Source organism: Vidua chalybeata, chromosome 29, assembly GCF_026979565.1.
Source record: "Vidua chalybeata isolate OUT-0048 chromosome 29, bVidCha1 merged haplotype, whole genome shotgun sequence".
NCBI classification, from domain to species: Eukaryota; Metazoa; Chordata; class Aves; order Passeriformes; family Viduidae; genus Vidua; species Vidua chalybeata.
The window spans coordinates 2,999,939-3,019,495 of NC_071558.1; the positions used below are offsets into that span (position 1 = coordinate 2,999,939).

The following is a 19,557-nucleotide window of genomic DNA, read 5'->3' on the forward strand; positions in this document are numbered from 1 at the left end:
GAGACCTCCCCCACCCTCCTGGGCCAAGGCCCTCCTGGCCCCTGTGGGGGGTTGGGCTGGTTAATTAATTAATTGGCTGGTGTTTGCACGGGGCTGTTAAGTGGCAAAGTGCCACAGTGGCTGGCACTGTCCCCGGCTTTATCTGGTGACACAAAGGCCTCCCCTGAGGGTAGGGACCCCTCCCCCTGCACTGCAGTGAGCTTCCAGGTGGGGGGCAGCGGCTCCTGGGACAAACCCCGCTGGAATGCGACAGATCCCGTGGGATGGGTCTGATAAATCTCCCTGCTGGTCGGGAGGGGCCTGAGCCAGAGCCCCCCGGGGCTGGGCAGGGGACGCAGCCTGGCTGCACCCCAGGGACCCCCACGGGGGTGACCCCAGGGATGTGGGACCCCCTGAGGGTGAGAGCCGCTGTGGGTGCAGGGGGCTGGGATCACAGGGATCTGAGGCCCCTGGGACCCGCAGGGAGCGAGGGTCCTGGAGAGGTGAGATCGGGGGGCACAGGGATGCGTGACACCCGAATGTGGGGCACCCTAGAGATGGAGGGTCGCGGAGAGGGGGTCACAGGGATGAGCGACCCCCCCAGGATGTGTGGGGGCAGCCTGGCACAGTGGGGTCACAGGGAAGTGAGGGTCCCAGGATCCTGGGGAATTGTTGTCACAGGGATGTGTGACTCCTGCCGGGGAGGGGGGAGCTGGGGTCACAGGGCTGTGTGACCCCCGGGCTGGGCAATCTGGACCATGGGCTTCACCCTGGGGCTGCCCAGGGACCCCCCAAACCTGAAGTGGGGCGCCCAATCCACGACACCTTGGGGGTGCTCCCCCCCCCTTCCTCACCGCACTCCCCCCGCCCCCCCAAACCGGCCCCGGTGCCCTCTCCGGTGCCGCCCGGGTGCCCGCGAGGCGGTCACGGTGGTGCAGCCGGCGCTGCTCCCCCCGCCCGGAGCCGGATCCCCGCCGCCCCTCCCCGGTAGTGCGTCCCGCCCCGCCCCGCTCCGCCGCGGGCAGCCCCGGCCCCGCCGCGCCGCCGCCGCCGCTGCCCGGTGTCCGGCATGGTCCTGCCGGTGCTCGCCGGCGTCTGCCTGGCCGCCACCCTCGCCATGTTCGCCACCGGCCTGTGAGCGATCGGCGGCGGCCCCGGGCGGGGGCGGGGGCGATGCGGAACGCACCGGGGCCAGCTCGGGGGTGCAGCGAGGGCCGGGGGGCGTTGGGAGGACCCCAGGGCTGGTTTTGGGGTGCAGTGGGGGCCTTGGGGAGGGGGATTTGTGGTTGCAGCGGGGCCCATGGGGGATGAGGGTGCGATCAGGACGCCAGGGCTGGTTTTGGGGTGCAGTGTGGGGGCCTGGCGGGAGGGTTAGGGGTGCAATAGTGAAGGCACCTGAGGCATTTTGGGGGCTGCAGTGGAGGCCGTGAAGGGACACTTGGGGGTAAAATAGGGAAGGTGTTAGGGCCAGTTTGGGGTGCAGTGGAGAGGGCAGTAGGGGGGTGTAATGGGGGCCAGTTTGGGGGTGCAGTGGGAGCCATCGGGGGGTGTAATGGGGAGGGCACCGGGGCCAGTTTGGGGGTGCAGTGGGAGCCATCGGGGGGTGTAATGGGGAGGGCACCGGGGCCAGTTTGGGGGTGCAGTGGGCCATGGATGGCTGCTGCAGAGGGATTGGGGGTGGTGCTGAGTCCCGTTTGGGGGGTGCAGGGGGAGGAGAGCGGGGGGGGTGCAGTGCCTGCTGGCTGCAGAGACTGGAGCCCCCCCACCCCAGCACTGCCAGGCACCCAGGAGGCCGCTGCCCTCCCCAGGTCTGACCTGCGCCAGATGCTGGCGACCAAAAGTGTGGAGAACATCCAGTTCCTGCCCTTCCTCACCACTGATGCCAAGTACAGCAGGGTCGGGTCCTGGGGAGGAGGGTCATACACATTTGAGGGGCAGGGAGGATCCCCCAGGCTGCAGCCAAGTGCCTGTGCCATATCCCTGCAGCAACCTGAGCTGGTTGGGCTACGGCTGCCTGAAGGGGGACGGGACAGTGATCACCGTCAACGCCATCGGGGCAGCCCTGCAGACCCTCTACATCCTGGTGTATCTCTACTACAGCCCTGCCAAGGTGGGGCAGGGGCCTGGGGCGATGGGGAGGATGGGGGACCCTCACCCTGACGTCCCCCTGCTGTCCCTCCCAGCGCCCCGTGCTGCTTCAGGTCCTGCTGCTCCTGGCTGTGGTGGTCACTGGCTACGGCTACTTCACCATCCTGGTTGACACGGGGACGCGCCTGGCGCACCTGGGGCTCTTCTGCAGCGTCTTCACCATCAGCATGTACCTCTCTCCGCTGGCTGACCTGGTGTGTGGGGCTTGGCAGAGCTGGGGCTTGCCAGCCTGGGCCCTGCCTGACGTTTGCTCCTGCAGGCCAAGGTTGTCCGGAGCAAGTCGACGCGGTGCCTGTCCTTTCCCCTGACCGTCACCACCCTTGTGGCCTCCAGCAGCTGGACGCTCTATGGCCTGCAGCTCCATGATCCCTACATCACAGTGGGTTGGGGTGGTGGAATGCCAAGGGGTGGTGCCATCCCATCCCACTCTATCCCATCTCATCATATCCACCATATCCCAAACCATCCAACTCCATTGCATCCCAGTCCCATCCCCTCCCACCCTTCTCCATCCCATCCCATCCTGTTCTGTCCCTCTCCTGCCCCGTCTCACCCCATCCCATTCCCATCTCACCCCACTCCATCCCCATTCCACCCCTATCCCATCCTTACCCCGTTGCCATCCCATCCCATCTTATCCCATCCCAGCCTATCCTATCCTTCCCCACGCCATCCCCACCGCCATCCCATTCCACTCTATCCCATCCCAATTCCATCCCTATCCCATCCTATCCTTCCTCATCCCCACCCCATTGCCATCCCATCCCAGCCTATCCTATCGTTCCCTATCCCATCCCATTCCACTCTATCCCATCCCATCCCAGCCTATCCTATCCTTCCCCACGCCATCCCCATCCCCACTGCCATCCCATTCCACTCTATCCCATCCCATTCCACTCTATCCCATCCCAGCCTATCCTATCCTTCCCTATCCCATCCCCACCCCACTTCCATCCCATTCCACTCTATCCCATCCCATCCCACCCCATTCCCCTCTCGTGGCTCAGCTGAGCACTTGGCTCGGCGCCGGCCCCGTTCAGCACCGCCTGTGTCACCCAGCCAAGGGTGACAAGGCTCAGCGTGATGACTATTGATTTTAATTAATTGGCTGGGATGGGGCCAATAAACCTCCCCCGGCACCGCAGGGGGGAGGGGTACATCCACTGTCCCCCCGTGTCCTCCCGCAGGTCCCCAACGTGCCAGGGATCCTCACCAGCCTCGTGCGGTTCTGGCTCTTCCAGCGGTACCGGCCAGAGCAGGGCAAGCCCTACAGCCCCCTGCCTGCCTGAGGGGTCCCCAGGAGCACCCCAGCTCTGGCCTGGGCTGGCCCCACCGCTGGGCCCCGAGTGCCACCTCGGCTACTCCCAGTGGGACATCGGGAAGGACCTCCTGCCTCCAGCCCTGCATCCTTCAGCCAAGGCCCTGGAGCTCTCAGCGAATCCTTTGGGGTGCCGTTAGCCCCCCAAACCCCAGGGTGGGAGGATAGTTTTCCATGCCCGTGGCCCTGCCTGGCACCAGGATTTTGAAGGGCAGGGCTTTTGAGTGGCTTCCAGGGGTCCAGGTGTCACTTTTGTATGGATTCAAGTGCCTTTTAATAAATCAGAGACTTCCCAGTGCCTGCTTCTTGTACCTCCCTCCTGCTGCAGGGGAGGGTGCAGCTCTTGGCCCTGCAGCTGCTTTGGGAGCTCCTTGTGGCCAACCAGGGGGCTGCTTATGGCCATATAGGGGCTACTTGTGGGGAGGGCTCATTCTGGCACACCCTGGGCTCTGGCAAACCCTCGGCAGGCATCAGCCCTGGTGTTGGGGCCACGAGGGGACCCCAGGGAAGCCAGCACTGCTCTGAGCCCCCTGAGGGACCCTCCCATCACAGTGTGGGGGTAAAAGTCTGTGGAATTGACGTGGCAGGGCCTGGGAATCGATGGGAATCCTTGCTAAACCCCCGTGGATCGAGCGGGCCTGGATCAAGCATCGATGCTCTGTCAATTAACCAATTAACAGCGATCTGGAATGAAGATAAGGAGCCAGTGCCTCAGTGGAGGGACCAAATCACACAGCAGACCCGGGAGCCTTGCAGAAAGAGACCCCCACCCCATGCAGGACCCCCCCCCCAGGACCGAGGAGCCTCATCCCACACTCCAGCCAGATGGCACCGTTGGGATGAAGGATGCTGGCAGGAGCTGTGCCTCTGCTGCCTGTGCACGCCTCACACACAGCCTGGAAAAATCCACATAAAGGGACAGAGCTGAGCGCGGTGCCAAGGGAAGGAGGACGAGCTCCCGGCGTGCTCTGTCTTGCCCCTGTGGAGCCGGGGCTCCCCGTGCCTGCTCCCGGCACTCGGCCCAGCAGGGAGGAGCCCCCCAGCCTCGGGAAAAAGCTCCCAGCCTGGCCCCACAGCCTCGGGAAAGGGCAGCTTTCTCCACGGCCACACCTCGGCTGCCAACCGGTCGCTCCGGCTGGCCCGTGCCGGCAGCGGCTGTGACGTGGCCCCTCGTGCCAGGCCGGAGGCAGCTCCCGGATCCTTCCACGCAGGGAGGAGCTGCCACACGGGCTGGGAGCAGCTCCTGATGGCCACGACTGGAGGCCCTGGATGGCCCTGAGTAGCCCCATGGATGACCATAGGCAGCCCCTTGAAGGCCATGAGTAGAGGCTCTGGATTGCCACGAGGAGCCTGCGCAGGGTCACGGGTAGCTCACAGATGGCTGTGAGTAGCCCCTAGGTGGCCACAAGTAGCCCCTGGCGGTCCTGAGTAGCTCACAGAGGACTGTCAGTAGCCCCTGGATGGCCATGTGTAGCCCCTGGATGGCCACAAGGAGCTTGCTGGCTGGCTGTCAGTAGCCCCTGGATGGCCACAAAGAGCTCCCTGGCTGGCTGTCAGTAGCCCCTGAGGGCCACGAGTAGCCCGGGATGGGGCAGGATTTTCATGAGTAGCCCGCAGGGTCACGAGCAGCCCCTGCATGACCACAAGTAGCCACTGGATAGATACACGTAGCCCCTTTGAACGATCACGAGGAGCCCTTAGCTGGCTGTGAGTAGCCCCCTGATGACCCTGAGTAGCCCACAGAAGGCTGCCAGTAGCCCCCAGAGCACTGCTGTCCTCATGCTGTGGTCCTGACCCCGCCAAGGCCCCAGGTGGCCAAATCCAGGGCAATGTCACCCCACAACCAGCGTGTGCCAGCGAGTGCTGGCAGCTTCCCTCTCTGCTCCCACCAGCCTTTGCTGCTCAGGAAACAGCTAATTAGCTGCTCCTGCTAATTAACCCGAGTCGTCCCTCCCGCTCCCAACTGCTCCTTTCTGCAGAGGATGCACAGCTGCTAATTAAAATGCCGAAGCCCTTTGGCTGGAGGAGCCGGTGGCTGCCAGGGCAGCAGGTTCCTGCACACGGGCTCAGAGAGCAGAAACGGGGGGTCCCCAGGAGCGGGCCCCTCCCCAGGCAGAGCCCCCCTCCCCTCCCTCTTCCCAGTGAAGCCCAGTGTGGTGCCGTGGGTGGGCGGAGGAGTCGGGGGAGCTCCCCTCGAGCTGCCGGGGGAGGTTTGGGGGACACCAGGCCGAAATTTAAAGGCTGTGTCGCCCGCCCCACCCTACCAGTCCCTCTGCGCCTTGCCGGGAGCCCCGCGAGCGGGACGGGACGAGGCTCCTGCCGCTCCCACCTGCAGCCAGGACTGTGTCTGGGCCAGTCCCGCATCCCACTTCAGAGCCAAATTCCCGGCAGCTCAGCGAGGGACAAGCAGGGCAGCACCGGCTCGCGGGGGGCTTCCCGTGACCCGCATGGAGAACCCCCAAACCCTCCCCCGGCAGGACCAAGTGATTCCTGCGGGTGGCTCCCAGCAGCCGCCGAGGCTCGCAGCCCCCGGAGCCCCCCGCCGTGTCCCGGGGGCACACAAGAGCACGGCCAGCACCGTCCCGGGGCTTTTATTGGGGTCCGAGGCGCAGCCCCCGCCGCCGCAGGTCGGCCCGCGCCGCCCTGATGTGCTCCTGCAGCTCGGCCGCCGCCTCCTCGCAGTCGTTGAAGGTGGCCAGGCGGTAGCCCACGGTGGCCAGGGAGTAGCAGCCGAAGGCCACGAGCAGGTAGACGGGCAGCGGCAGCAGCGCCTGGCGGAGCGGGGCCGGCGGCTGCAGCCCCGGCGGGGCCAGAGCCAGCGCGGCCCAGGCCGAGCCCAGCAGGGCGAGTCCGCAGAGCCACTGGGCCAGCTTGGTCATGGCGGCCTGAGGGGAGAGACGGAGAGCGGGACACCCGTGAGAGGAACAGGGCACGGAGGGAAGCCGGGAGAGGCGGAGAGCCCCGCGCCGGGCCCTGTCTCCCCCCGGGAGAGCGGCCCCAGTTCCCCCTGGGCCTCCACCCGCCGGACCGAGCCCTGCCCAAAGACCCGGGCCCACCCCCACCCCCACCTGGCTCGGTCCCGGTCCCGGTGCCGGTCCCGGTGCCGCTCTCTGCCCGGCGCCGCGATGACGTAACAGCGGCGCCGCGCGCGAAGGCTGCCGGGAATTGTAGTTCCGCGGAGCGGCGCCCAGCGCGCGCCCCCTGCTGGCGGGGCGCGGCAGCACCGGGAGCCCGCCGGGAGCCCGGCCCCGCTCCCGGTGCCGCAGGAAGCGCCGGGCTTTGTCGGCCGCCGCCGCGGCCGCAGGAAGCATCTGGTTTCCTCCACGTCCGGCCGGAGGGGTGCCAGGGACCCGGCGTGGGAGCGAGTCCCGCCCGCCCTCCCACGGCTGCGGGAACCGCGCCGTTCCCACCCCCCCGCCCCCCACCGGGCAGCCCCCCCCCCCCCCCCGCCGGTGTCCTGCGGAGGGCACACACGGGTCTGTGATGCCCTGCCAAAGCCACCAGCCTGGGGGCAGCTGGGGCCGGAGCCCTGAGCCGCCGGGACCCCCACAGCCCCCTGCCCGCTCCAGACTCTGCTCCAGTCCTGGCTCCACTGGGATCTTCCCAGCTTTGCAGGTCTGGGCAGACAAGATGCCAAGCAGCACATCTCCCCCCGCCCCACCTTGGCCACCCCCACCTCCCCTGGGCAACCCAGAAGCTACCCCAGGCTCCAGGGCCACTTCCAGCAGGGCCGGGAACCGGGCTGGCAGCTGGCACAGGGGACAAGCAGCTACAAAGAAATGGCTTTATTGGGCAGGGGGGAGTCCCGGATCGGCCACGGGGAGGGGGCTGCCCCAGGAAGGGGCAGCAGCACATCAATTCCTCTTCCTGCCCTTGCCAACGGCCTTGGCAGGAGGAGCGACGGGCGCTGTGGACTGGTAGAGAGTGGAGGAGATCTTGTTGATGTAGTAGAGACCCACCATGGAGAAGATGAGGCTGCGAGGGCAGAAGGGAGGGGGCTGCTCAGCTGCTGGGGGCAGGAACGTGCCAGGCTCACCCCAACACCTTGTCCCTGGGTCCCACTCCCCTGCCCTTCCTAAACCAACACTTTCCCCCTGGATCCCACTCCCCTGCCCTCCCTGGGATCCCACTGTGCTGCCGCTCCCCCCTGAGGCTCCCTGGCACTCCTGGCCCTGCCCAGCCTCCTGCCCCGCTCCCGGTGTCACCCGTGACCCCCTCGGGGTCCCCTTGCTCGCTCCCCACGCCACGGGCGGCTCTGCACGTACCAGGTGGTCACACAGACCCGGTGGATGAGGCCAGAGGCGAACAGGGCCAGCAAGAGGCAGGTGAGGACTGCGGAGAAGCAGGAGGCACACGATGCTGCGGGGCTGCCCCGGGTGATGGGGGGGCCGCGGCTGCAGCGGCAAAATTCCCCCCCCAGGCCCAGGAAAAGCTCCAGGGGAGCTGCCACCGGTCCAGGGCAGGGCTGGGACCCTCCGGTGGCACTGCTGGAGCACCCCCAGCCCCTCCAGAGCCCTTTGCACAGCGCTGTGGGCCCGCTCCCCTCCTGGGCTCCCGCAGCACTTACTCTCGGGGAATATCTTGGCCTGGAAGCCCTTCCCGAAGACGAGGTTCTCCAGGTTGTTGAAGGCCTGGTTTGTGGGGTTAAGGGACAGAACGGGATCCCGCTGTCCCGCTCCCACTCCCCACCCTCCCTGCTCCAGCCCCGCTCCCAGCCCGCTGGCCCCAGTGGCCACCGGCGCCCGTGGGGATGCCGTGAGGGAGCAGACGAAGAGCGCCGAGCCCAGCAGCCCGCCCTGGATGGTGAGCCACTCGGTGGAGGCCAGCTGCCGGCTGTACATCTGCATCCCGGCGAACAGCAGCAGCGACAGCAGCGACGACAGCGCCAGCGACGTGCCCGTGCCTACGGCTGCGCCCCGGGACCGACTCGGCACCGGCACCGGCACCGGCACCGGCACCGGGCTCAGCCTGCAGCCACAGGGCCGTGCCGTGCCCAGCTCCCCCCCGCTCCCGTTATCCCCGTGCCCCCAGTACCCTCCAATCCCTCTCCCCGTTGCCCCCCGCCCCGTTAACCCCCGCTCCCGTTAACCCCGTTATCCCCGTGCCCCCTCCTGCCCCGTCACACCTCCATTCCCTCTCCCCATTGCCCCCCACTGCCCCCTGCCCCGTCACCCCCGCTGCCCCGGTACCGCCCGTTCCCGCCCCTTTCCCGTTACCCCCGCTATCCCCGGTACTCCTCCCGCCTCGGTTACCCCCCCCCCACGCCCCGTTACGCCCCCCTTACCCCTCGTGCCCCCAGCATTCCCATCACCACCCGTGTCTCCGTGCCCCCCAGTCCCCCCCCCCGGTTCCCCGTTACCCCCCGTGCCCCCCCCCCCCTTTACCCATGGTGCCCCCGGCTCGTCCCGGTGCGCTCCCGGTGCCGCCGTTCCGCGCACGCGCACTGCGCCCGGCGCGCAGCGGGGACACGGCGGCAGCGCCGGCCCGCGCCACTGCGCGTGCGCGGGAGGCCCCGCCCCTCCCAGCGCGCGCCCTCCGGCGGCCGGGAGTGGCACTGCAAGTCCGCGCCGTCCCGGAGCGCCCTCTGGCGGCGGGGACGGGAACAGCGCGGGGACGGGACCCCCGCACCCACCGCCGGCCCCGGGACCCCCCCCGGGACCCCCCCGGGACCCCCCCGGGACCCCCCCGGGAGCACCGCCGGTACCGGTGCCATGCTCATCCTACCCACAGCCCGCCCCCGGCGCCGCTCCCCGAGCGTGGCTCGTCGGGCGATGCCCGGGGGCGCGGCGAGAGCATCCCCGCGGCGGCCCCCACCCCCCCCCGCCCCCCCAACACCGGTGCCGCCCCTCCGGTGTCCCCACCGCCCTCCGGTGCCGGCGGGGCGGGCGCCGCCGAGCATGCGCGCCGCCGCCCCCCGCCCTCCCCCCGGCTCCGCCGCTCCCTGCAACGCACCGGGGCGATCGCGGCCGCCGCTGCTGCCGCCGCCGCCGCAGGCACGGGCGCGGGTAGCGGAGCCATGGCCGAGGGCGAGGACCTGCAGACCTTCACCTCCATCATGGACGCGCTCGTCCGCATCAGCGTGAGCGGCCGCGGTGGCGGCGGGGGGGGGGCGGACAGGGGTCCTCCGGGACCGGGTCGCCGTGGCAACGCGGCGGGGACCGGGCAGGGCGATGCCCTTGAGGGGTGGGCGGGCAGCGGACCCGCGCCCCGACTCACCGCAGCGACCCCGGGGAGGGCCGTCCGTCATCGGGACCCCCCCCACACCGAGCCGCGGCCGGGCCGGGAGCACCGGGTGCGGAGAGGGCGGCCCCATCCCGGCCCCGATCGTGGTGGCCAGCCCGGTCCTGGCGCTGGTCCCGGTGGCGGGGCCAGTCCGGGCCCTGCTGTGGGTCCAGTCCCCATCTCCATCCTGGCCTCCATCTCCCTCTCCATCCCAGTTCCAATCCCACACCCATCCCAGTCCCATCCCCATCCCAGCCCCAGGCCCAGCCTGGTGCTGATCCCAGTGGTGGCCTCCATCCCCATTCCTGATACTGGTCTGATCCTGGTCCTGCTCTGGGCCCAGCCCCAATCCCATCCCCATACCAGGCCTGGGTCCCATCTGGGTTCTGATCCCAGTCCTGGTCCTGATTCTGACCCTGCTGCTGCTCCCAGGCCTGATCCTGGCTCTGATGCTGTCCCTTGTGCTCATCATCCCCCCATCCCTGCTCCTGATACTGGTCCTGGCTCTGGTGCTGCTCCCAGGCCTGATCCTGACCCTGCTGTGCTCCCAGCCTCAGCCCCCAGCCCCATCCCAGTGCTGATCCTGGTTCTGACCATGCTGCTGCTCCCAGGCCTGGTCCTGGCTCTGATGCTGGTCCTGGTGCCAGTGCTGGCCCCAGTCCTGGCACTGGTGTGGCCCCAGTTCCCATCCCCAGTCCAGCCCAGGGCTTCATCCTGGTGCTGGCCCTGACATTCCTCAGATTGCTCCCAGGCCTGATCCTGGCCATGATGCTGGTCCCAGTCCTCGCCCCTATCCCAGTGCTGGTCCTGACACTGGCCCTGGTCCTGGCTGTGGTTCCAGTGCTGACTCTGATCTTGGCCCTGCTGCTGATCCCAGCTCCATTCCTCATCTCAGTGGCAGCCCTGATCCTCATCCTGCTGCTGGTACTGGTGTTTGTCCTCATCCCATCCCTGGTGCTGGTCCCAGGCCTCATCATTGCCCTGGTGATGGTCCCATCCCAGCCCGGGTCCCAGTACTGGTCCTGATCCTGGTGCTGATGCTGATCCTGGCCCTGGTGTTAATTCCAGGCCCTGGTGCTGGTCCCAGCTGTGATACTGGTGCTGAACCCAGCCCTGATTCTGGTCCTGTCCCTGGTGCTGGTCCTGGCCCAGATGCTGGTCCTGGCCCTGATCCCAGCCATAGTGATGGTCCCAGCCCTGATTCTGGTCCTGGCCCTGGTGCTGGTCCCAGGCCCTGATCCCAGCCATAGTGATGGTCCCAGCCCTGATTCTCGTCCTGGCCCTGGTGCTGGTCCTGGTCCTGATCATGGCCCTCATGCTGATCCTGACCTGGGTGCTGATCTCAGCCCTGGTGCTGGTTCCGGCCCTGGTGCTGGTCCCACCTGGTCCTGGCCCTGGTGCCGGTCTCAGCCCTGATGTTGATCCTGGTCCTGGGGTGCTGGTCCTGGCCCTGGTGCTAGTCCCGGCCCTCGTGCTGGTCCCGGCCCTGGTGCTGGTCTCAGCCCTGATGTTGATCCTGGTCCCAGCCCTGGTGCTGGTCCCACCTGGTCCTGGCCCTGCCGTGTCCCTGGCGGGTGACGCTCCCGCTCTCTCCGCAGACCAGCATGAAGAACATGGAGCGGGAGCTGGTGTGCCCGGTGTGCAAGGAGATGTACAAGCAGCCGCTGGCACTGCCCTGTACCCACAACGTGTGCCACGTGTGTGCCAGCGAGGTGCTGCTGCAGCACGGCCACCTGTACTGCGACCCCACCTCCGAGCCCACCTCGCCTGCAGCCACCCCCTCCACCCGCAGCCCCCGCCTGGGCCGCAGGGCTGTCCCCAAACCCGACCGGCTGGACCGCCTCCTCAAGTCAGGTGGGGCTGGAGGGGCTGGCAGGAGGGACGGGGCCACAAGGGGACAGGGATGGCTGGAGGGGTTTGGGACAGCCAGAGCAGATAGGGACAGGGATGGCTGAGGGGCTTGGGACAGCCAGAAGGAATGGGGACAAGGATGGCTGGAGGGGTTTGGGACAGCCAGAGGGAATGGGGACAGATATGGCTGGAGGGGTTTGGGACAGGTGGAGGAGATGGGGACAGGGATGGATGGAGAGGATGGGGTGGCTGGACTGGACGAGGACAGAGATGGCTGGAGGGGATTGGGATGGCTGGAGGGGACAGGGATGGATGGAGTGGACAAGGACAGAGATGGCTGGAGGGAACAGGGGTGGATGGAGGGGAGGTGGATGGCTGGAGGGGATGGCAGAGGGAATAGGAATAACAGGGTGGGAATAATAGGAATAGGAGGGGATGGCAGAGGGAATAGGAACAACAGAGAGGATGAGGATGGCTGGAGAGGACGAGGACAGAGACGGCTGGAGGGACTGGGAGCAGGAACAGCAGGAAGGGATGGAGGTGGGGATGGGGACAGCACCCTGGGCTCCCCCACGGGAGGGCTGAGGGACTCTGTGCCCTGCTGACCCCCATCCCTGCCTCTGTCCCACAGGTTTTGGCACCTACCCGGGGCGCAAGCGGGGTGCCGTGCACCCCCAGACCGTCAGCTTCCCGTGCCCCGCCTGCCAGCGGGACGTGGACCTGGGCGAGCGGGGCCTGGGCAGCCTCTTCCGCAACCTGACGCTGGAGCGGGTGGTGGAGCGCTACCGGCAGACCATCAACATCAGCGCGGCCATCATGTGCCAGTTCTGCAAGCCCCCGCAGCTGGAGGCCACCAAGGGCTGCACGGAGTGCAAGTCCAGCTTCTGCAACGAGTGCTTCAAGCTCTACCACCCCTGGGGCACGCAGAAAGCCCAGCATGAGCCCACGCCCCCCACCCTCACCTTCCGCCCCAAGGTGGGTCCTCCTGCCCTGGTTAAGGCTGAGAGAGTTGGGATTGTTCAGCCTGGAGAGGAGAAGCTCTGGGGTCACCAAATTGTGGCCTTCTGGTGTCTGAAGGCAACTTCTGAAAGGATGGGGCAGGACTGTTTACAAGAGCCTGGAATGACAGGGCAATGGGTTCAGACTGAAAGAGAGTAAGTTTAGGTTAGATATTAGGAAAAAATTATCGTAGTGAGGGTGGTGTGGTGCTGCAACAAGTCGCCCATGGAAGTTGTGAATGCCACACCCCTGGAAGTGTTCAAGGCCGAGGTGGGGCTCTGAGCAGTGGGGTCTGCTTGAGGGTGTCCCTGCTTATGTCAGGCGGGTTAGAACAAGGTGATCTTCAAGGTGCCCTTCCAGCCCCAGCCTTCCTGTGATTCTGAGATCCGGGGTGCAGGGGTGGGACTCCGCGGGGATGGAGGGGGCCGCAGAGCCCCGCTGAGCCCCGCTGTGCCCGCGCAGGGGCTGATGTGCCCGGAGCACAAGGAGGAGGTGACTCACTACTGCAAGACCTGCCAGCGGCTGGTGTGCCAGCTCTGCCGCGTGCGCCGCACCCACACCAGCCACAAGATCACCCCGGTGCTCAGCGCCTACCAGGCCCTCAGGGTAAGGGCTCCTGGGGCCAGGCTGGGGCTCTGTGGGGAACTGGGGGCACCACGGAGCCCCAGTGCAGATGGGGGGTGTGGGGCGGGGGCTGCTGGCACCACGTCTCATCGCCTTCCTGCAGGAGAAGCTGACAAAGAGCCTCGCCTACATCCTGAGCAGCCAGGACACGGTGCAGACCCAGATTGCTGAGCTGGAGGAGACAGTGAAGCACACGGAGGTAAGGGCAGAGGGTGCCCATCTGTCCCTGAGTTGTCCCTAGGCAGGGGTGGCACAGCCAGCCCAGTCCCCTCTGGTCCCAGGACGTGCCGCACGCTGACCCCGCCATGTCTGTGCCCGGCAGGTAAACGGCTCACAGGCCAAGGAAGAGGTGTCCCAGCTGATCCAGGGGCTCTGTGCCATGCTGGAGGAGAAGCGGGCCACGCTGCTGCAGGCCATCGAGGAGTGCCAGCAGGAGCGGCTGGCCAGCCTGCACGGCCAGATCCGGGAGCACCAGGCCATGCTGGAGAACTCGGGCATGGTGGGCTATGCCCAGGAGGTGCTGAAGGAGACCGACCACCCCTGCTTTGTCCAGGCTGCCAAGCAGCTGCACAACAGGTACTGGGCTGTGGGCACGGGGCTGCCGGGGGCGTTGGGACTCTCGGGTGCCCGAGGTGGCACCCTGATATCCCCGCTCTGCTGTGCTGCAGGATCCTCAGGGCCACCGATTCGCTGCAGAGCTTCCGTCCTGCGGCCAACGCCTCCTTCAGCCACTTCCAGCTGGATGTCAGCAGGGAGCTGAAGCTGCTCACTGACCTGGCCTTCATCCGAGGTAAAGGCAGTGGGACCCGGGCACCGGCTGTGCCCCGTGCCGAGGCCGTGCCCGCCTCGGAGCCGCGGCTCAGCCACGGCCGCTCGCGGATCTGCCGGTGCCCCCTCCCCGTCAGGGACAGCCCCCGCCCCAGCAGCCCCCAGAGATACCCCTGCCCTGCCCTGTGCCAGGGCGTCCAGGCCAGGGGCAGGCAGGCAGGGCCGTGGTGCCAGGTGAGGGCAGCAGCAGTGCCGGAGGGTGAGTACGGAGCTGCCCCGCTGCCGGGCAGGCGCTTCCCGCCGGGCAGGAGCCGCGTGGCCCTGCCAGAGCCGCTGGCGACACGTTTCAGACCTGCTTCTACCTCTCTTTGTTTATAGGCTGCGGCCGCTGCCGAGGCGTCACCGAAGTAACTGAGGCAAGTCACACCCCTGCCCCAGAGCCGCCCCGCTCTCTCTTCCCATCCCTCCATCCTGCTCCCATCCCTGGCCCCGCTCCGCCGCCATCCTCCATCCCCGTCCTGCCCGCCGGCGTTGCCAGCCGGTGGCTCTGCCTCCTCCATCTGCTGCTCCTCCTGCCCTCCCACCCCCTCTCGCCACATTTCCATCCCCCTCTCACCCCATTTCCATCCCGCTCTCGCCCCATTTCTGTCCCACTCTTTGCTCCATTTCCATCCCCTTCCTTGCCCCATTTCCATCCTCCTCTCGCCCGATTTCTGTCCCACTCCTTGCTCCATTTCCATCCCTTCCTTGTCTCATTTCTGCCCCCTCTCACCCCATTTCCATCCCCCTCTCGCCCCATTTCTGTCCCACTCCTTGCCCCATTTCCATCCCCTTCCTTGCCCCATTTCTGCCCTCTCTCACCCCATTTCCATCCCCTCTTGCCCTGTTTCCATTTTCTTCCTCGCCCCATTTCTGTCCCCTCTCACCCTGTTTCCATCCTCTTCTTCACTCCATTTCTGTTCAGCTCTCACCCCACTTCTGTCCACATCCTCACCTCATTCTGTCCCTTTCATCACCCAATTTTCTGCCCCCTCCTCATCCCATTTCCGCTCTGCCTTGCCCCATTTCAACCCCATCCTTGCCCTTTTTCCACTTTCTTCTCATCCCATTTCCATTCCCCCACTTTCCATTTCCATCCCAGTCTCAGCCCATTTCCATCCCATTTCTCACTCCATTATCATCCTCTCCTTGCCCCATTTCCATCCCTCTCCTTTTTCCATTTTCTTCCCCCTCTTGTCACATTTCTATTCCCTTCCTTGCCCCATATTTGTCCCCCCTTCACCCCATTTATGTCCACATTCCTCCCCCATTTATGTTCTCTGCACCCCATTTCTCTCCCACTTTCACCCCGTTTCTGTCCTCTTCCTCACTCTATTTCCACCCTTCTCCTCATCCCATTTCTTTCCCCCCTTGCCCCATTCCCATCTGCCTCCTCACCCCAATTCCGTCCTGCTCACCCCATTTCTTTCCCTTTCTGCATCCCATTCCCGCCCTGTCCTTGCCCCACTGCTGCCCCATTTCCATTCTCCTTCTCTATGTATTTCCATCTTCCTCTCCCCATCTCCATCCCTCTCCTTGCCCCATTTCTACCTCCCTCATCATCCTGTTTCCTTTCTCTTCCTCGCCCCATTCCCATCCTTTCCTTACCCCTCTTCCACCTGCCACCCTTCATCTCCCCTTCCCACCCTGCCTCTGTTCCTGCCAGTACCTTCTACCACCCTCCATCCCCATCTCCTCCTCCTCCTCCTCCTCTCCTGCTGCCTCCACTCTCTCTCTCTCTCTCTCTCTCCTCCCTCCTGACTTGCACTCGGCCTGTCTGGTCCCTGGAGCCCCACAGCAGCAGCTCCTCTGTCTCCCTGACTCTCGCTCTCCTCCGGTGCCGACACACGGTCTCCGCAGTCAGACCCCTCTAGACTCTGCTGGTTGTGCGTCCGTCCGTCCGTCCGTCCGGAGTCCCGGAATGCCCCCTCCCTGCGTCCGGCCGCCTCCCTGCCCGCGGGGCGGGGGATGCTGCCTGACGCCCCGCTGCCGCCTCTCCCCGCAGCGCCCGAGGCCCCCGTCATCGACACGCAGCGCACCTACACCTACGACCAGATCTTCCTGTGCTGGCGGCTGCCGCAGCACTCGCCGCCCGCCTGGCACTACACCGTGGAGTTCCGCAAGACCGACGCCAAGGCCAAGGGGCTGAAGCTGTGGCAGCGGCGGGAGGAGGTGAGGGGCACCTGCGCCCTCGTCGAGTACCTGGACACCGACAGCGTCTACGTGCTCCGGGTGAAGGGCTACAACAAGGCGGGCTTCGGCGACTACAGCGAGGACATCTACCTGCACACGCCGCCCGCCCCAGGTGAGAGGGGATGGGTGCTTGGATCAACGCGGGGCGCCCCGCTGCGCTGCGCCGCTCACCTTTCTCCTCCTTGTCTGCGCCCCGCAGTCCTCAACTTCTTCCTGGACAACCGCTGGGGCTTCAACCGGGACCGGCTGGCCATCAGCAAGGACCAGCGCGCGGTGCGCAGCGTCCCCGGCATCCCCATGCTCTTCGCCGCCGAGCGCCTGATGACCAGCTGCCACCTGTCCATCGACCTGGTCATCGGCGACGTGGCCATCACCCAGGGCAAGAGCTACTGGGCCTGCTGCGTGGACCCCAGCTCCTACCTGGTCAAGGTGGGCGTGGGGCTGGAGAGCAAACTGCAGGAGTGGTTCCAGGTGCCGCAGGACGTGGTGAGCCCCAGGTGAGCTCGGGGGTGCAGGGCTTGTTCCTACCCGCCTCCCCCAGCAGGCAGCGGGGTGTGGGGGGATCTCCAGCCTGTCCCGTGGGAGGACTCACCTGTCCCCGCTCCGCAGGTACGACCCCGACAGTGGCCACGACAGCGGGGCAGAGGACACAACGGTGGAGGCGCCTCCTCCCTACGCCTTCCTGACCATCGGCATGGGCAAGATCCTGCTGTCGCACGGCTCAGCCCTCACGTCCCGCGACCCCAACGGCTGCACCGTGCCCTTGCCCCCGCGCATTGGCATCTGCCTGGACTACGAGCAGGGCAAGGTGAGCTTCTACGACGCCGTGTCCTTCCGCGAGCTCTGGGAGTGCGGCGTGGACTGCTCGGGGCCCGTCTGCCCCGCCTTCTGCTTCATCGGAGGGGGGGCCCTGCACCTCCAGGAGCTGGTGGCCAACAAGCAGGAGAGGAAAGTGACCATCGGGAACTTCGCCAAGCTGGACTGAGCCACGCCCGCGGTCCCCACATGGCCCCCGGGCACCCTGCAAGCGCCAGGGGGACACGAGTGGCCAGGGAGCAGAGCATAGCAGGGGCGGCCCCGGCCCTGCCGCCACTGGGGACAGGCCAGGTGTTTGTTTTGTGGGATGGGGGGGACGGGGACAGCTTTGCCGTCCCCTCCTCACCCTGTCCGCCTGCCCCGAGCTCCAGCTCAGCCCCAGGCTGCTCTGGGCTGGGGCTGTGGGCAGGGCTGGCAGAGGGTCAGCCCTAGAGATGGGTCAGGGAGGGGGACGGGGCTGCGCAGGGAGGGGGGGTGGAAGGTGGCAGTGGGGTGACAGTGCAGGGGAGAGGCTGGGTGCTGGTTGGGGTGGGGGAGGCAGCTGGGGTGGGGGAGAGGGCGGGGGGGAGGCTGGGCTGGAACAAGGTGTGAAGATGTTTTGTAAAATGGCTCATTTTCAACGTGGATCGTCTGGCTGCAGCCAGGCACAGCCCCTGGACACAGCCAGCGTGGGGTCCCTCCCGTGGGCTGCTGGGCACCTCCGTGCCTGCTCTGCCCTGTCCTTGGGGAGCAACGTGCCTGGCCAGCCCTGCACGTGGCCTGAGGGCCACGCTCGGCTCCTGTTACACCGCTCAGTGCCCAACCCATGGCCGGGGTGGGCTGGGCCTGCAGGGTCTGGATCTGACCCCAGCCAGGGAGCCCCAGCACCATGGGGGCTGTGCCAGCAGTCCCACACCGGGATCTGTCCGAGCTGCTGTCATTTCTCCTGGGTTCTGTTACAACAAACGCTGTATTTTCATGGTTTCCTACAATAAACTGCAATGCCAGACTCCTCCGGAGCCTCCCTGGCACAGGGGGGCCATGGCACTGGGCTGTCCATGGGGCCAGACTGTGCACGGGGTCAGGGTGCCAAGGGACCAGGGGACCTCGGGTCTGGGTTGGCTGTGGGGTCACAGGACTGTGGGGTAATGGGGCTGTGGGGTCTCAGGGCTGTGGGGTCTCAGGACTGTGGGGTAATGGGGCTGTGGGGTCTCAGGGCTGTGGGGTCTCAGGACTGTGGGGTCTCAGGGCTGTGGGGTCTCAGGGCTGTGGGGTCATGGGGCTGTGGGGTCGCAAGGCTGTGGGATCACAGGGCTGTGGGGTCTCAGGGCTGTGGGGCTGCAGGGCTGTGGGGTCTCAGGGCTGTGGGGTCTCAGGGCTGTGGGGTCATGGGGCTGTGGGGTCTCAGGGCTGTGGGGTCTCAGGGCTGTGGGGTCATGGGGCTGTGGGGTCGCAAGGCTGTGGGATCTCAGGGCTGTGGAGTCTCAGGGCTGTGGGGTCATGGGGCTGTGGGGTCTCAGGGCTGTGGGGTCATGGGGCTGTGGGGTCTCAGGGCTGTGGGGCTGCAGGGCTGTGGGGCTGGGCTGGCCATGGGGCCATGAGACCAGGCTGTCCAGAGGCACATGTCCAGAGGCGTGCACGGGACCGGGGGCCATGGGGCCGGGCTGTCCTTTGGGCCGTGGCCAGCAGGTGCCAGCCCTGCCCAGCCCGGGCAGTGCTGACGTGTCAGGTCCTACCCGTGCTCTGCCTGGCCACGCGGTCACTGCCACTCCATCACAGGGTGTCAGGGGGCTCCTGGATGGGACATCTCTCCACTGGGCCCAGAACAAACTCCTTCAGCACTGCTGGGGAGTCCCAGGGGTGGCCAGTCCAGCCAGGGGGGCTGCTGGGTGCTGAGGCACCTTCTCAGAGTGGGTATTGGAGCTGGACACCCCACCTGGGTACTCTGCATGGCAGGTGGAGGGGCCACAGGCGGGGCAGGGCCCTCCTGGGTGGGTGCCTGTCCCTGGAGGTCCCAGCCCCTAAGTTGGAAGGGGAGGGGGCCACAGGGCTGAGCTCTCTGTGAACTCTTTGTAGGGCCCAGCCCTGCAGATCAGGCCCCTGCTCCGATTCCTGGGGCCCTGCCCAGGGCTGGGGGGCTGAGTGGGGAAGCAGCAGATCCTGTCCCCTGTCCTAGGCACACGGCCCCGTGCCCAGCTGGCAGAATGGATCTGGGGGTGGGGGGTGCTACACTGTGCCAGCCCCCCCCATCAGTGCACCCCCCCACAGCGGTCTGAGGGCGCCAGGGCACCCCCTGTGCCCCAGAGACCCCCAGCCCCTTGCCTGCACCCCAGCACAGCTCTGATAGCTCCCAGCACGTGCCAGGCTTCCTGGGCAGCTGGCACAGCCATGGGCCCCACCCAGAGCCCGCATTCTGTGGCCGAGGGCTCCATCAGCTGCCCGCTGCTGGGCTGGTCCTGGGGCTGTTCCCAGCCAGGCACTGGCTCCATGCCTGCAACCACATGGGCTTTCTTTGGGGAAGGTTTGGTTTCCTTATTTTTCTGCCTTTTTAGTGGTTGCCAAAACACTCCCAGTGCCCAGGAACAAGCCCGGCTCAAACTGGGGCTGCCAGGGGGCCACCG

The 19,557-nt window shown here is 66.7% G+C and overlaps 4 protein-coding genes across 7 annotated transcripts; 2 read left to right on the forward strand and 2 right to left on the reverse strand.

The window, feature by feature from the left end:
• Window positions 1–990: 990 nt before the first annotated feature.
• Window positions 991–3,514, forward strand: SLC50A1 (solute carrier family 50 member 1). 2 transcript variants are annotated; one of them, XM_053967078.1, is made up of 6 exons: window positions 991–1,113; window positions 1,788–1,865; window positions 1,966–2,089; window positions 2,163–2,321; window positions 2,387–2,506; window positions 3,315–3,514. In XM_053967078.1, exons 1-6 carry the CDS (start codon window positions 1,049–1,051, stop codon window positions 3,414–3,416), a joined length of 648 nt encoding a protein of 215 aa, XP_053823053.1. In that variant the 5' UTR covers window positions 991–1,048; the 3' UTR covers window positions 3,417–3,514. The 2 variants fall into 2 exon arrangements, with proteins under 2 accessions (XP_053823053.1, XP_053823054.1); XM_053967079.1 differs by lacking the exon at window positions 2,387–2,506.
• A 2,506-nt stretch (window positions 3,515–6,020) lies between these two features.
• On the reverse strand, window positions 6,021–6,593 carry DPM3 (dolichyl-phosphate mannosyltransferase subunit 3, regulatory). The gene is made up of 2 exons (XM_053967103.1): window positions 6,514–6,593; window positions 6,021–6,330 (listed from the first exon to the last, which is right to left on the reverse strand). Exon 2 carries the CDS (start codon window positions 6,322–6,324, stop codon window positions 6,037–6,039), a length of 288 nt encoding a protein of 95 aa, XP_053823078.1. The 5' UTR covers window positions 6,325–6,330; window positions 6,514–6,593; the 3' UTR covers window positions 6,021–6,036.
• Window positions 6,594–7,215: 622 nt separating this feature from the next.
• On the reverse strand, window positions 7,216–9,179 carry KRTCAP2 (keratinocyte associated protein 2). 2 transcript variants are annotated; one of them, XM_053967061.1, is made up of 5 exons: window positions 8,830–9,179; window positions 8,200–8,407; window positions 8,013–8,076; window positions 7,711–7,777; window positions 7,216–7,420 (listed from the first exon to the last, which is right to left on the reverse strand). In XM_053967061.1, exons 1-5 carry the CDS (start codon window positions 9,162–9,164, stop codon window positions 7,300–7,302), a joined length of 795 nt encoding a protein of 264 aa, XP_053823036.1. In that variant the 5' UTR covers window positions 9,165–9,179; the 3' UTR covers window positions 7,216–7,299. The 2 variants fall into 2 exon arrangements, with proteins under 2 accessions (XP_053823036.1, XP_053823038.1); XM_053967063.1 differs by having other exon boundaries at window positions 8,200–8,354; window positions 8,830–8,915.
• A 219-nt stretch (window positions 9,180–9,398) lies between these two features.
• On the forward strand, window positions 9,399–17,394 carry TRIM46 (tripartite motif containing 46). 2 transcript variants are annotated; one of them, XM_053966920.1, is made up of 10 exons: window positions 9,399–9,524; window positions 11,266–11,521; window positions 12,150–12,493; window positions 12,980–13,123; window positions 13,245–13,340; window positions 13,464–13,717; window positions 13,810–13,931; window positions 15,954–16,253; window positions 16,341–16,638; window positions 16,751–17,394. In XM_053966920.1, the coding sequence occupies exons 1-10, from the start codon at window positions 9,462–9,464 to the stop codon at window positions 17,124–17,126; spliced, it is 2,253 nt and encodes a 750-aa protein (XP_053822895.1). In that variant the 5' UTR covers window positions 9,399–9,461; the 3' UTR covers window positions 17,127–17,394. The 2 variants fall into 2 exon arrangements, with proteins under 2 accessions (XP_053822895.1, XP_053822896.1); XM_053966921.1 differs by having other exon boundaries at window positions 11,271–11,521.
• Window positions 17,395–19,557: the final 2,163 nt, after the last annotated feature.

What these genes read in the sequence shown, in the direction of transcription:
- SLC50A1 (XM_053967078.1), top strand. Translation starts at nt 1,049, where the DNA reads ATGGTCCTGCCGGTGCTCGCCGGCGTCTGCCTGGCCGCCACCCTCGCC. An exon ending in TTCCTCACCACTGATGCCAA is followed by an intron (nt 1,866 to 1,965) that starts GTACAGCAGGGT and finishes ATATCCCTGCAG; the next exon opens with CAACCTGAGCTGGTTGGGCT. An exon ending in TCCATGATCCCTACATCACA is followed by an intron (nt 2,507 to 3,314) that starts GTGGGTTGGGGT and finishes GTCCTCCCGCAG; the next exon opens with GTCCCCAACGTGCCAGGGAT.
- DPM3 (XM_053967103.1), bottom strand. Translation starts at nt 6,324, where the DNA reads ATGACCAAGCTGGCCCAGTGGCTCTGCGGACTCGCCCTGCTGGGCTCG.
- KRTCAP2 (XM_053967061.1), bottom strand. Translation starts at nt 9,164, where the DNA reads ATGAGCATGGCACCGGTACCGGCGGTGCTCCCGGGGGGGTCCCGGGGG. An exon ending in ACGAGCCGGGGGCACCATGG is followed by an intron (nt 8,408 to 8,829) that starts GTAAAGGGGGGG and finishes CTGCAGGCTGAG; the next exon opens with CCCGGTGCCGGTGCCGGTGC. An exon ending in GGCCAAGATATTCCCCGAGA is followed by an intron (nt 7,778 to 8,012) that starts GTAAGTGCTGCG and finishes GCTTCTCCGCAG; the next exon opens with TCCTCACCTGCCTCTTGCTG.
- TRIM46 (XM_053966920.1), top strand. Translation starts at nt 9,462, where the DNA reads ATGGCCGAGGGCGAGGACCTGCAGACCTTCACCTCCATCATGGACGCG. An exon ending in ACGCGCTCGTCCGCATCAGC is followed by an intron (nt 9,525 to 11,265) that starts GTGAGCGGCCGC and finishes CTCTCTCCGCAG; the next exon opens with ACCAGCATGAAGAACATGGA. An exon ending in GCGCCTACCAGGCCCTCAGG is followed by an intron (nt 13,124 to 13,244) that starts GTAAGGGCTCCT and finishes GCCTTCCTGCAG; the next exon opens with GAGAAGCTGACAAAGAGCCT.